Source organism: Lingula anatina, chromosome 1 (genome assembly GCF_051362555.1).
Source record: "Lingula anatina isolate TDL-2025a chromosome 1, LinAna3.0, whole genome shotgun sequence".
Classification (NCBI taxonomy): Eukaryota; Metazoa; Brachiopoda; class Lingulata; order Lingulida; family Lingulidae; genus Lingula; species Lingula anatina.
Genome location: NC_141767.1, coordinates 47,781,424 through 47,795,033, shown reverse-complemented (window position 1 = coordinate 47,795,033; position 13,610 = coordinate 47,781,424). Strand labels below are relative to the sequence as shown.

The window sequence follows — 13,610 nt, the reverse complement described above, 5'->3', positions numbered from 1 at the left end:
TGTATACTTTAATCTAAAGTTGCTATAGTTCATTCAATTAAAAAAAAAGACTTTTACAAAAATCTCAATCAGAATGCACATGAAAATCATCAACTTACTTTCATTTACACCATACTTCTTAGTCTTACATAGTTGCAATATGTTTTCCTTCTCAAATCTCAGGCAAGGCGTAGAACAGCCACCACAGAAGATCTGCTATATCCAGACTCTGGAGGGCCCCCACGTCTTTCCAATGGCGGATCAGCACTCCCTGTTCTTCCAGCAGTGGAGGAAGATACTGAGGGCAAGCAGGCAGGAGATTCCCTCGTAATGCCTCCACCAAAACCTTCAATGATTGCCAAACCTACAGCATTGGTGCCAAGGTAGGAACATAAGAGGGTTGATTTTTTTCCCTGAAGTGCGTATAGTGAGATAGATAAATGCAGCGAGAATGTTTAGTTTTTGTTTTGGGGGAGGAGGGAATTTGTTTCATAAAGCATGATGGCATAAAGAATTGATTTAAACATGGGAAAGTATTATACTTTGAATTTCAACTTTGAATTCCTAATGTAGATTTTTACCCGAATGCATATTCTTCTGGAATTTTATATGTTTATATGAGAATTTGCTATGGCTATCTCAAAGAAATTTAAAGATACAACAAGGTCACTAGCTTTAAGAATTGAATTACATTTAAGTTACATAAGGTACAGATTAAACTATGAATTGAATGTTTCTAAATGTATAAGAATGCCTGGGTTTGTCCATAAGCAGTAAATTATTAAATGGGGGAAGTACATATTTGCATCCTGTACTAGTACTATTTGTTTTGGCTTTGTAGTCAAGGAAGTTGGTTTGTTATCCAAAATTTAGGTTGATGTTTTGCTATGTTTTATGAATATTTTCTCAAAAACTGATTAATTTTGAATATGTATTGTGCTTTGTAGTGAAATACATTATATTTTAGTGTATTTTTATATGATTGCATGGAAAAATTACTTTTTGGTAAATTGGAAATAAGTTTTATTTGTGAGATCTTAACAGCAAAAACATTTCTTGTCATTAATGAATGAATGCTCATAAACAAATATGTTGATTTATACACTTTCTATTTCATTTTCTGTTAGCTTTCAAAAGTGGTTAAGAACTTATCTTTTACGGTAATGATATTTGTTATTGGTAAAATATGGATGGTGTTTATTTACACTCTCTTAATGTAATGCTGCAAACTTTTATATAGTGAACATATGTATAGTATATGTATGCATGTATGTATGTATGCTCTCATATGAAATCATCGTTATCAAAATGAACTTTTTCCCTGTTTGCTTAGAACATGGCAGAATTCTCATTTAGCATGTATACTCAGTAGCTTCTCTTAGCAGTTATCCTGAAAATTTACATCTTGGACTGAAAATTTATGGTAGGAAAACTTTCAGTTTAAGACTCTGTATTCAGGCTGGTAAATAAAGAGCATTCTATATGACACATCTATTACTGGTAGTGATAATTGTTGGTCATGTGATTGTTGTTTATGTACGTTTTTAGGGCTAAATTTATGGTTATAAGAAAAGATGTGTGCTTTTGCACTTTTTCTTGGGCATTGAAGCACAGTTTAAAGAAATGGAGGACGGGTTATTTATAAATTTAGGATTTTTTTTTTCAAATTACAGACCTGAAATGGTCAAGTAGTGTATTTAATTTAAATCAGATAATTGTTAGTTTTATCCTTGAGAAAGGTACTTAAATATGACTTCCTCAGCTGTGCCTTGTCATTTCTATTTGATGTTTTTCAAAGTTTCACCTATGGATTAGCTTCTTTCATTTTGGCCTTTAACTGTTGTAAAAGTTAAATCTCCTGCTTAAGTCTTGAAAATGTCCTAGGTATATAACTATGCTGTCATTTCTTACATTAAAGGAGAAAGTGCATGGAAACATTTATTCATGATTTCTTTCCATATTTGTGCTCCATAATATAAGTGGTTCCTTTCAAATATATATATATATATATATATATATATATATATATATATATATATATATATCAGAAAGCATATGTTTATTTTCTTTGAGTAAGACTACTTTTAACAACTCAGGCCATGCTTTCTTTTTTGCTGGCATAAAAGACAAATATTTTTTGGAATATTTTAATTAATGCTATTAGATTTGAATGCAGTACATGTGCCAAAATATCTTTTAAAGATATACCAGTCCTATGAATAATTGCAAATAAAAACTCTGAATATCTGGCTATTATTGCTATGTAATAAAATGAAAAGTTATTAGTGAATTGATTTTGAATAATTTGATTTAATAGAATGACAAAGGGTGAGGAACCAACGGATGATGGTATAGGAAACTTGCCACGCAGTTCAACAGGTCCTGCCACCAGTGGAAGACGTTCAGGAGACGGTCTTCCTTCTGCTCAACCTGCCAGCAGGCCAGTCCCAGAACCTTCCCCTAGCCTCAGGAGGAAAGCCATGATGAATTCCACTTCCAGGCAAAACTCTGTGTAAGTTATATTATTCAGGTTGCATCTCAAAGAAATTAACATAACTGCAAAAACAACTAAATATTCTGTCAATTTTTTAATGTTTCATAAACCTTTGAGCTTTGTGCCATAGGAATGACTCTATGGTGTATGACCCCCCTGACCTACATGCACGCCCCCCCCCCAGGCCCTAGCCCATACCTGTAAGAAGGGCACAAGAGGCAAGTGATGTGAAAGAACTTAAATTGTTTTAAAGCTGAGTTACCTGATAAAATTGTTTTAAAGCTGAGTTACCTGATAAGAATAAACTCAGTTTTGCAGTCAAAATCATCACTTATGACATTGAGTGTTGACCATTGACCCATGACGCTATAACTTTATGAAGAATTACATAGAAATTTTAGCATGACTAAACAAAACCTAGTCTTGATTTAGAAAGGTGTAAGACAATGTTATAAGATTTAAACGTACTAAATTTACACAGTACACGATTACTAATGGCAAGCTATCGAGAAAACTTGAGTTAGCAGTTCTGCTTTCCTTGTCAAGCTGTTATTATACTGCTGTTAAAAGAAAAAATGTGAGTAAAGATTTAAAATTTTTATGGTGGATTGTAAGTTATAACCTTTTATGCACAAGACAATGTATTCACAAACTACGCATTTTTCTGAGCAATCAAAAAATATTTTACTTCCAAAGCAACAGTATCATACAATGTCTGTCATGATAATACATTCAGGAGTTCCATTGTGGCATATCACAGGTTTATTTGAAATCAGCATTAAACACTGTTGGTTTGGCAATTTGCATATTTTTTCTGTAACATTTCTTAGATGTCATGGCTGAGATGTGCACATCAACTGTGATCAACATTATCATATTCACCAGGATACATTTTCTCCTTAAAATTACTTACGTGTCATGACTAAGATGTGGTTTCCTTAGTGTGATAAACAATGTCATATTATTCTTCCCTTTAACTTCTTTGCAAACTGGCATTATCTCTATGAGTATTTTTAAGAAATATGTTTGCAGGGGCTCACTATCTCTCACATGTAGTGACACATTTACATTGCGCTTCTTGAGCCATCTTTGTACCCTAAAGGTGATTTAAACTCTCTTACTGTAACAGTATTGCTGCAACTGCTTTGAAGTATTTCTGCATAAAGTTAAGGTTTTTGGACTTCAGAATTGTTCATAATTGTATTTTACATACTTGGTATCCCATTTTGAGCAGTTTTAAAAATCAGATGAGGGCTTTTTGAGCAATGATTTCACTTTGCCTCTGTTTGTCCCTTCACAGATAGCTCATCAGCAAAATGAACTTTTTTGCTCGATGCTTTTTTTCCAAGACTTGGAAATTTCAATTTTTTCCTCTTTGGGTGAGTCTTAGTCTGCTTTGTGTCCACTGAAGAAATGCTGCTGCCATTGCTACCCTGAGGTGAGCTTGTCTTGCTGCTTTTAGAATCTAGAGTGATCTCCCTGGGGAGGAGAGAAAATGGTGACTGTTTCGAAGGAGAGGGTTCCCTCTGTACTAAGTTAATCTTGCTCGATTGTGCTGTTAAATCGCTATGATCTAGGCGAGGAAATTTCACCCCATTTGGCAGGCGGTTCCCATTTTTCCATATTCGTCCTGGCTGATGCGATTGGGTTTCCCCATTAATGCTACCGAAGTTAAGACTCAGGAATCCATCTTGGCATTTGGCATTGTAAGGAGAGCAGTAGTATCTTTTCATTATTGAATTTCTTAAGGTCCTCTTGGGTTGAGCATTTCCTCTGAAAAGTTTTCGGCAGACTTACTCGTGTTCATGGTGTTCTTTCAGCAGTTGAAAACTTGGTTGCCCAATCAGTGCAGTCATCATTTTCTGTTGATGTGAAAGAAATTGGCACTCTTTGTGGTGATAATCAGAAGTTTCAGCTATGAAGTACAGTCTTGTCCCATCTTTGATTAAATATCGGCAATTGACTGCACATTGGCAACTTAATTGAAGGAGTGATTGGCTTTTTCACTATGAGTTGAAAAAAACACTTAAAACCTTATCCTGTTTTGTGAGTTAATTAAAAACACCAGACATCGTTCCAAGACAACAACACTGAAAAGAATTGAACTCTAGTGAAGTTTCCAGCAAAGATCAATAGGTGTTGCATGTTTGATGAGAGTTCATTGGCATACTCCACCATTCTGTATTGATTCAACAAGGAACAGTGATTTTAAGAGGATCAATGAATATTCCTATTGATTTGACTGGACACCATACCCTGGTACTATAATACCCTGAGTCGTTAGGGGCAAATGTGACGCAAAACACCACTCGGGTTTGAAAAGAAATTGAGACATTTTCATCTGTGGGTAAATTAATAAAACAGTTCTCTCTTTTCTCACAACTTTCTGAATGCAAAGAAGTCATTGTAAAGGTGGTTGTATTTAGAATTGCTCAATGTCAATGACCAGTGTTAATATTTGTGTAATTGGAAGTAGAATTAGGGGTCAACAAGTGAAAAGAAAACTAGTTTCCTCACACAAACATTCCCGTATTTGACAGGAGAACACACTGAGACTGAATAAATTGAGTAGCAAAGTAGTTCTAAAGAAATGCCTGACAAGATCTATATGTAATGGTGCTTGTTATTTTGCTCATTGAAAATAATAGGCAATAGTGATGTAGTATTGGAATCAGGTGAAGAATTGTTTATGAAAATTTTAATACAGTGTTGCATTGGAAAATAAAGTTTAACTTTTTTTATTTTCATGGAAAAAATTAAGAGTAGTATACATACACAAAATGTGCAAAGATTATGCCCTGCATAGAAAATCTATATAAAAGTTAATTACTCACATGAAATGAAATGATGTTGATAACGTGATTATGTTGAAAAGTTATTTCACCACTTAAAGAAATAGTACATTTGCTTGATTATGAAAATATAAATCTTTTTCCCCTTTTCTTCCTTTTTAATCACTGTTCAGGTCAAATCTGTATGTTCACATTAAAGAAGTTATTTGATCACTCAAAGAAGTGGTTTACCCTTCTGCCCTTCTTAATATATTTGAGCACCCATTCAAAGTACTTACACAATTATTGTCAGTATAAAGTTTTTGTCAAGTGTTTCTTGACCAACCAATTCATATCCATTCTTCTGTAAATATCCAAGAAGGTGACTGAGTTTATGCTAAGTTGACAGAAGGTTATATTTGTATCCATTTACTCTGTGCTTAATACTTTGGTAACATTAGACTGTTGAAATGAAAGAACAAGTTACAATAACCTATTCTGTACAAATGATTTGAAGTAGAATGTAATCATAAACTCTTATGAAAACCATAGAAACAGAGGGACTGTATGCATTACTGCACTATATAACATTAGCAATTGATTGTTTTGATATTTAATGATCAAGCTAGAGTGGACACTTGAGGGATGCTACAAAAAAAAAGAAGGGGGGGTGGGGGGAAATAACTATAAATTTTAATGCTTTAAAAAAGATAAAGTTTGTGAAGTCTGGTTTAAAAATCTCTTTTTTTTTTTTTTCATTTTTTCAGAGAGAGTGCTGACCTGACCCCTCCATCTTCCCCGTCAGCATCTCGTAGGAGTGTGAACAGGGGAGAAAATGTCTTCTCCAGACTCACCAGTAATACACAGCCTAGCTCACCAGATCCTAAAAGGTAAGAATTCAGCTTGACTCACCAGTAATACACAGCCTAGCTCACCAGATCCTAAAAGGTAAGAATTCAGCTTGACTCACCAGTAATACACAGCCTAGCTCACCAGATCCTAAAAGGTAAGAATTCAGCCAGACTCACCAGTAATACACAGCCTAGCTCACCAGATCCTAAAAGGTAAGAATTCAGCTTGACTCACCAGTAATACACAGCCTAGCTCACCAGATCCTAAAAGGTAAGAATTCAGCTTGACTCACCAGTAATACACAGCCTAGCTCACCAGATCCTAAAAGGTAAGAATTCAGCTTGACTCACCAGTAATACACAGCCTAGCTCACCAGATCCTAAAAGGTAAGAATTCAGCCATACTTACCAGTAATACACAGCCTAGCTCACCAGATCCTAAAAGGTAAGAATTCAGCCATACTTACCAGTAATACACAGCCTAGCTCACCAGATCCTAAAAGGTAAGAATTCAGCCATACTTACCAGTAATACACAGCCTAGCTCACCAGATCCTAAAAGGTAAGAATTCAGCCATACTTACCAGTAATACACAGCCTAGCTCACCAGATCCTAAAAGGTAAGAATTCAGCCATACTTACCAGTAATACACAGCCTAGCTCACCAGATCCTAAAAGGTAAGAATTCAGCCATACTTACCAGTAATACACAGCCTAGCTCACCAGATCCTAAAAGGTAAGAATTCAGCCATACTTACCAGTAATACACAGCCTAGCTCACCAGATCCTAAAAGGTAAGAATTCAGCCATACTTACCAGTAATACACAGCCTAGCTCACCAGATCCTAAAAGGTAAGAATTCAGCCATACTTACCAGTAATACACAGCCTAGCTCACCAGATCCTAAAAGGTAAGAATTCAGCCATACTTACCAGTAATACACAGCCTAGCTCACCAGATCCTAAAAGGTAAGAATTCAGCCATACTTACCAGTAATACACAGCCTAGCTCACCAGATCCTAAAAGGTAAGAATTCAGCAATACTTACCAGTAATACACAGCCTAGCTCACCAGATCCTAAAAGGTAAGAATTCAGCTTGACTCACCAGTAATACACAGCCTAGCTCACCAGATCCTAAAAGGTAAGAATTCAGCCAGATTCACCGGTAATACACAGCCTAGCTCACCAGATCCTAAAAGGTAAGAATTCAGCCAGATTCACCGGTAATACACAGCCTAGCTCACCAGATCCTAGAAATTAAGAATTCATTTTACAACTCACTTCACAGCTGAACTCCTCTGATTGATAAAGTGATTGGAATTATCAATATTCTATCAATTTAAAAATTGATTAAAACAAAACTTTTTTGTAATGTTAAGTAGGGCAGATGCTCAAAAGTCCAGGTAGTCTGTTGGTTTTTGGATATGTAAACAATTATTAAAGGGTGGGACATTTACCATGGAATGTCTATCCTGATGATAGTTCATCTCATCTTTAGAATAATGCGTATAAACTTTTAAGGGACTGTGTAATAGTTTTGATGTGTTGTATTTCAGGGGCAGTATCCAGCCCTATGGTGGCTCTATCCGCCAGACCAGTGGTCGTCCCAGCCCATTAGAGTGTGTTTACACAGCTTCTGGGCATACTAAAGCCATCTTGTCACTCTTTGCCACTGATGACGTGCTGTTTAGTAGTAGCAAAGGTAAGGGAGGTGGATAAAAATGCTTTCTTCAATCTGAGTGGAATTCTGGTGAGACAAAGGTTATATTCAGCATCTTGATACATAACTAACACTGGGCATTTTTAGACAGAATCTAGGAAGTGACTGCCTTTTGCTATGGTGCTGTTGCATGTTCTTTGGTTGATTTAGGTATTGAAGTGCCTCTGATATAGAAATGTATGCTGTGTAATGAACCTTTTTACATATGGAATGAATGTCTGTTTGTTTCTGTTAGTATTGATAATCAATGAAATATAACCCGCTTGAATGTTTATTTCATCCTGCAGCCAAGAAAGCAGCGACAGTGTGAGACATTTAAAGATGCATATGTGTTATTGATATTGAATGCATAATTGCCCTTTGATGTTTACTACATAATAATGTTCTAATATTTTTATTCGTGTTAATACCCAATTTTTTTTTCAAAACTTGATTATAGCAATATTTAATGGCCTGCATCTGTAACCAATTTCAGATCGCACTGTTAAGGTGTGGGATTTAGCGACAGGACAGGACATAGTCACCCTTCGAGACCACCCCAATAATGTGGTATGTGTGCGGTATTCTGAGTACACGCGGCTTGTTTTCAGTGTCTGCAACTCTGTCATCAAAGTGTGGGACATCCGAGACAAAACCCAAAACTGTATTAAGACATTAAGGTATGTAATCTGTGTGCTTTATGTTTAAGGTCGAAATTCTGTAATGTCTTATAAACATAATGTGTGAAATCTGTCCTTTTACCTCTGGCAGAACAAAAGGTACTTGGGCACATTCACAGTTATTTAGCTTTCATCCCTTTAAAATCTGTAACAGCAGCAAAATATTGGTGACTTTAAATTAATGAGTTAATATTATAACACAGTCATTATTATTTTTTATATAATAAAAATATTATAGAGATCAAATGTAACTAGAGTGTCATGTTCTGTTACTCATTCTGCATGTTTTGTCATTTTTCACATGAACATCTAGGTGCCTTAGTAATGATTTCTATGCCAAGAGACTATAATTTTTAGCATAATAATAATTGTGTAATTCTTACAGTTCCTCAGGGTTGACCAGTCAAGGCTCCACTTCCAGCACTGGCACCGTAGGACGCCAAGTAGCGGTACCACAAGGAGAGCAGATTGTCAATGACATTGTCCTCAACAGATACGGGACAGTATTGTATTCAGCAGCAGGGAACTTGGTCAGACTGTGGGACTTGAGAAGGTGTGTACAGATTCTGTAGAGATTGGAATAGAATTTAAATGTTCTACCAGGGAATGAATGTATTTAAATTCTGGGTGCAAGGTATCCATATTTGTTCATCATTGACAAGAAAAAGAGACATTAAAAGGAAAAATGGTAGGGGAAGGGGGCTAGGCTTTTATATACTAATTCATATGAATTTGATTGAAGTTTTTCTATTATATCTAGCTTGAAGAACCTTTGCAAAATTAATGAAAAAATATCCCTAATCATTTGGATTCACCTCGACACAATAGCTGTTCTGCTTCCACTCCAGGTTTAACGCTGTAGGCAAGTTCAGTGGTGGTCACCAAGCCCCTGTGATGGTGCTGGCTATAGACGAGACTGAGGAGGGAGAGTCTGCCACTGTGGTCACTGGGTCCAAGGATCACTATATTAAGGTTATATATGCTTTATTATAGATATGATTTTACATAAGACAATTATTGCTTGGTCTTATTAGTTAAAATTTATTATAAAACAGCTACATGTCTTGGTGGCAGCGCTGTCCTTTAATTCATAAATATATTTGTATTCATTGTGTCTTTTATTAGAGTGATGTCTTTTATCAGGAAATATATGTCAGTTATCACTTTCATTATTAGGGTGTGATATGTACAAGAGTGGTTTTTTAACTTCATAAAAGAATAGAAGAATGGATTCTTAGTGTGCGAAAAATACTCCCTTTATTTTTATTTTTAATCACCCATTGAACTCTTTTAATATCCAGGTATTTGAGGTCCCTGAGAACTCTGTGGGTGTTCTGACCCCCAAGTTGAACCTGGAGCCTCCACACTATGATGGTATCCAGAGTCTGGCCCTGTATGGGGACTGTCTGTTCTCTGGCTCCAGGGACATGTGTATTAAGAAATGGGACCTTACTGAAAATTCTTTAAAACAGGTAAGTTATTGCATTTTACGATAATTAATGTGGTATATAGTTTTATGAAAGACAAATATAATATTTTGTTTATTAACTTTGGTCAGCATTAACTTTTTCAAAGTAATTGGATTTAAAGTCATGGCAATAAATATAATTGATAAAAATTCTAAGCCTTGGATTTATCATAACAACCTAGAGGTAACTATGAGCAGTGTTTGCTGATCCTGCCAACTTTGCAGCTCTGTCATTTGATTTAATGTGATATGGTTTTCTTGAATAAAATGTATTGTGCCAATTTTTTATTGTTGTTTTTTTTTTTTTTCACTTCAGTCCATGAATAATGCCCACAAGGACTGGGTGTGTGCCATGGCATTTACCCCAGGAAAGAATGGTCTGCTAAGTGGCTGTAGAGCTGGCTTCCTGAAACTCTGGAACATAGAGGACTGCCACCAGATGGCAGAAATCAAGGCCCACTCTAGTCCTATCAATGCAATAACTACCAACTCATCCACCATATTCACGGCTTCCAAGTGAGTAACTGCCCTTTTTTCTTTACTGATAAATGTTGAAAAAACAGTTTACAAATTTTCATGTAATAGGGAGCTTAAGATTGAGCTACACATAAAATATTTTTATGGTTAGCTTATCTTGTTCATTTGGTTTTAAGAAGACAGTATTAGGTCAGGTAAAAGTTTTCTTTGATTAATGTCTTCAAAGATATCAAATCTTCTATGCTTAGGATGAACCAAAACAAATGTAATCATACTGTTGAATAAACTTGCCCTTATATATAGAAATGTGTTACAATCCTTTCAGTATATAAATTTCTATCTATATTTTTTTCATAATATTTGATCATCATTTGTTAACCTTTGTAAATAGTCACAGTTTTGCTTAGTCATTGCTTACTTCTCTCTGGTACAATGTTATAGATACATATGATGGCATATTTGCACTTCCATTCTGTTTCAGCGAGACTGACATAAGACTTTGGCAAAATGCTAACCATCATGCACAGCATGCTCACAGGGAACAGTTTATTTGAACAGCAGACACTAATGTGCCACATGCACAGGGAACAGATGAACATTCCAGACCTGAATTTTCAGCTTTTTCATTTGATAACCCATGCTTTTAGTTCAAAGCTTGAATATTTCAGTGTACATTTGGTTCCACCTATGTTGCAGCTTCAAGATGTAAAGCGTGCATGTTTTTTTTTTTCTTTTTTTCTTGGTTTATCCTGTGTTTAAAGGCAAAAGGGGCAAATTTTTTTTTGTATCAAAAGAAAGGAAGCCTTTAATTGAATCAAAATAAATTGTGATTGATCAGAATAAAGTGACTTAGGCATACCTTGTTCCAAACATTATGTGCTCATTAGTTGTGAAAAAATTCAAATTTCATGGTGAGCACAGGGGTTCATAATGGAGATATATGGCAGTGAATATCATTTAAACCAAAAACATATTTTTTGGAATATTTCTTTGAATGATGGGAGAATGTGAAGTTTACATTGCGCATTAGTTATCAAAATTTTATTCACAATCTGTTTCAGTTTAGTATTTTAAGTCAGAAAATTTCCCCAATGCCTTTAATGTTTTTTTTTTTTATTTTCTGTTTATGTCTAACTTCAGTTTTATTACTTAGCCTTTGTTGTTGTTTTTTTTTTTTCTGCTGTCCAGTGATACCCAGATTCGCATATGGCAGATGAAAACTGGTTATGAAGAGGCTCAAGATGAACCTGCAGTGGAAGGGAATCTAGGCAGATGGTCTGACATGACTGAAGTGTAATTGTTGACACAAAAATGTACTTGCCAAATTGAATGCAGTTTGGTTTGTGTCAGGAAACAAAGGATATCATAATGGGTTAGAATCCTTTGACACTTTCCACTTTGATAAATCTTTTTTGCATCACCTTAATCTTGAACATTGAGATGGGTTCTGGAGAGAAAATATGGAAAATTGTTGGAAGACTTCAATTAGAATACACTACTGAGCACATGTGTAATGGGAGGCTCATGTGCTATATTGTTTAGGTGTTCCACATTTTGAGATTTATATATGGGATCAGTTTATTTTGCATGGGACCAATGAAGCAGGTATGGGAACCAGGCTGGTGAAAGCCAGAGCACAAACATCGGGTCATGATCTCTCATCTAAATGTCACAAAGGATATAACATAAAGTAAATTTGAAAGTCATTGAAGAGATTTGGACACTAAGGGCACAAATTGTTATTTAATTTGATTGATGAAAAGCAATTTATTTATGAAATGGATAAAACATTTTATACCCTCCTTATTTTCCTCCCATTTATTTAATTTGCATATTTGTATTTCATTTTAAAGTCTATTCTTTATGCGAATAGTGCTTTATGATATGGTATAAATTAGAGGTCACAAATGAAGTAAACAAATGTTACTGAATATAAAATTTGGCACCAATAAGTTACATAATCACTTTTGCCTGATTGCATGTTATATGACAATGGCAAAAAAGGGACCAACAAAACACTGGCATATGTGGTTTGGCAAAAATAAAATCAGTTATTTTCAGTGTTACCAAATATTGCCAAATGCATTCAGAATACAAATATACTATTTACCAGTACTAATGGCTGCAGGCCATGACACTCTTTTGCCATTATCATTATTTATCCGTTTGTTTATTTAAGTTGAAGAATAATATTGGAAGTGGAAAAAGGAGATCAGAATAAACATAAATTTGAAAACATGATTGGCTGTGGCAAATAGGCCACAGGCTGCAATGACCATGTTCATTATGGAAATGTAGTTTGTGGCATGGTCCATCAAAATTTCCCTCTCAGTAATTGAAAGATAATTTCCAATCTTGAGAAGATGTAATATCAGTGATGCCCTGACCATCTTTACATTTTATCTTCCCACGTACCTACTCAAACATACCCAGGATTTGGGGCTTTCTATTCTACCATGGAAATATTTTTGTTTGCCTGTTTTGTTGTTGTTATGTTATTGCAATACATTTAGTTATTTCAAGCACTATTGGAGAAAAGACAAAAATGTTGCTGCTTATATAAAAATTAATATATTAAGGAAGATATAATTATATAAATTAACCATCTTATGTAATGTTATATTGAGTGCTGGTACTGTATATCTTTCAGGCACTGTGACTTTATTTCTGTGATGAAAAGCTTGGCTGTATATTTATATATTTATAAGGACTGGATCTTGAGAAGAAATTGTAAGAGGGACAAATGTGTCTCTCATGACATATTGACTAAAATAAAAAATAAAAGATTTTCAAAGACCATTTTGTTGTATATTTTCAATATACTTAAGAAATATAATATACCAGGTTGATTATGGAAGAAACATGATTGTTATATTTACTGTAATTTTCATGAAAAATCATTTAAATATTAAAACCAAGTTACATGTATCTAATTAAAGCATATGCCCAGGTATAAAAAGTTTGGTGTTGCAAGTGCAGTGGTTTTCTTACCAAAAGCATAAGGTGCATTGATGACTTATGTCTTAAACATACTAGTATTAAAGTTGGTCTAAGCTTAGGGCCCACTTACACTAAAGACTTTGCATTATGACCCTTCTGATCAAGCAGTCACCATGGGCACAGAACTTTCTCTGAAGAACTGAAGGTTAACATTAGCTAAAGTGAGCTCAACTGTATAAAACAGACAACTG

At 34.9% G+C, this 13,610-nt stretch overlaps 1 protein-coding gene across 4 annotated transcripts in view; it reads left to right on the top strand.

The window, feature by feature from the left end:
- LOC106163226 (kinesin-like protein KIF21A) overlaps positions 1-13,215 on the top strand; it is a 46,125-nt gene extending 32,910 nt beyond the window's left edge. For 2 of the 4 annotated variants that reach the window (XM_086997727.1, XM_013540747.2), the window contains 11 exons: positions 163-362; positions 1,107-1,139; positions 2,297-2,491; positions 6,012-6,134; positions 7,652-7,797; positions 8,291-8,474; positions 8,860-9,027; positions 9,323-9,446; positions 9,776-9,946; positions 10,259-10,458; positions 11,608-13,215. In XM_086997727.1, coding sequence (XP_086853853.1) covers positions 163-362; positions 1,107-1,139; positions 2,297-2,491; positions 6,012-6,134; positions 7,652-7,797; positions 8,291-8,474; positions 8,860-9,027; positions 9,323-9,446; positions 9,776-9,946; positions 10,259-10,458; positions 11,608-11,716 — 1,653 coding nt within the window. In that variant the 3' untranslated portion in view covers positions 11,717-13,215. Of the gene's footprint in view, positions 1-162; positions 363-1,106; positions 1,140-2,296; positions 2,492-6,011; positions 6,135-7,651; positions 7,798-8,290; positions 8,475-8,859; positions 9,028-9,322; positions 9,447-9,775; positions 9,947-10,258; positions 10,459-10,900; positions 11,179-11,607 lie in introns of those variants that run through there. The other 2 variants (XM_086997737.1, XM_086997734.1) reach the window with 2 other exon arrangements.
- The last annotated feature ends 395 nt before the right edge of the window (positions 13,216-13,610 follow it).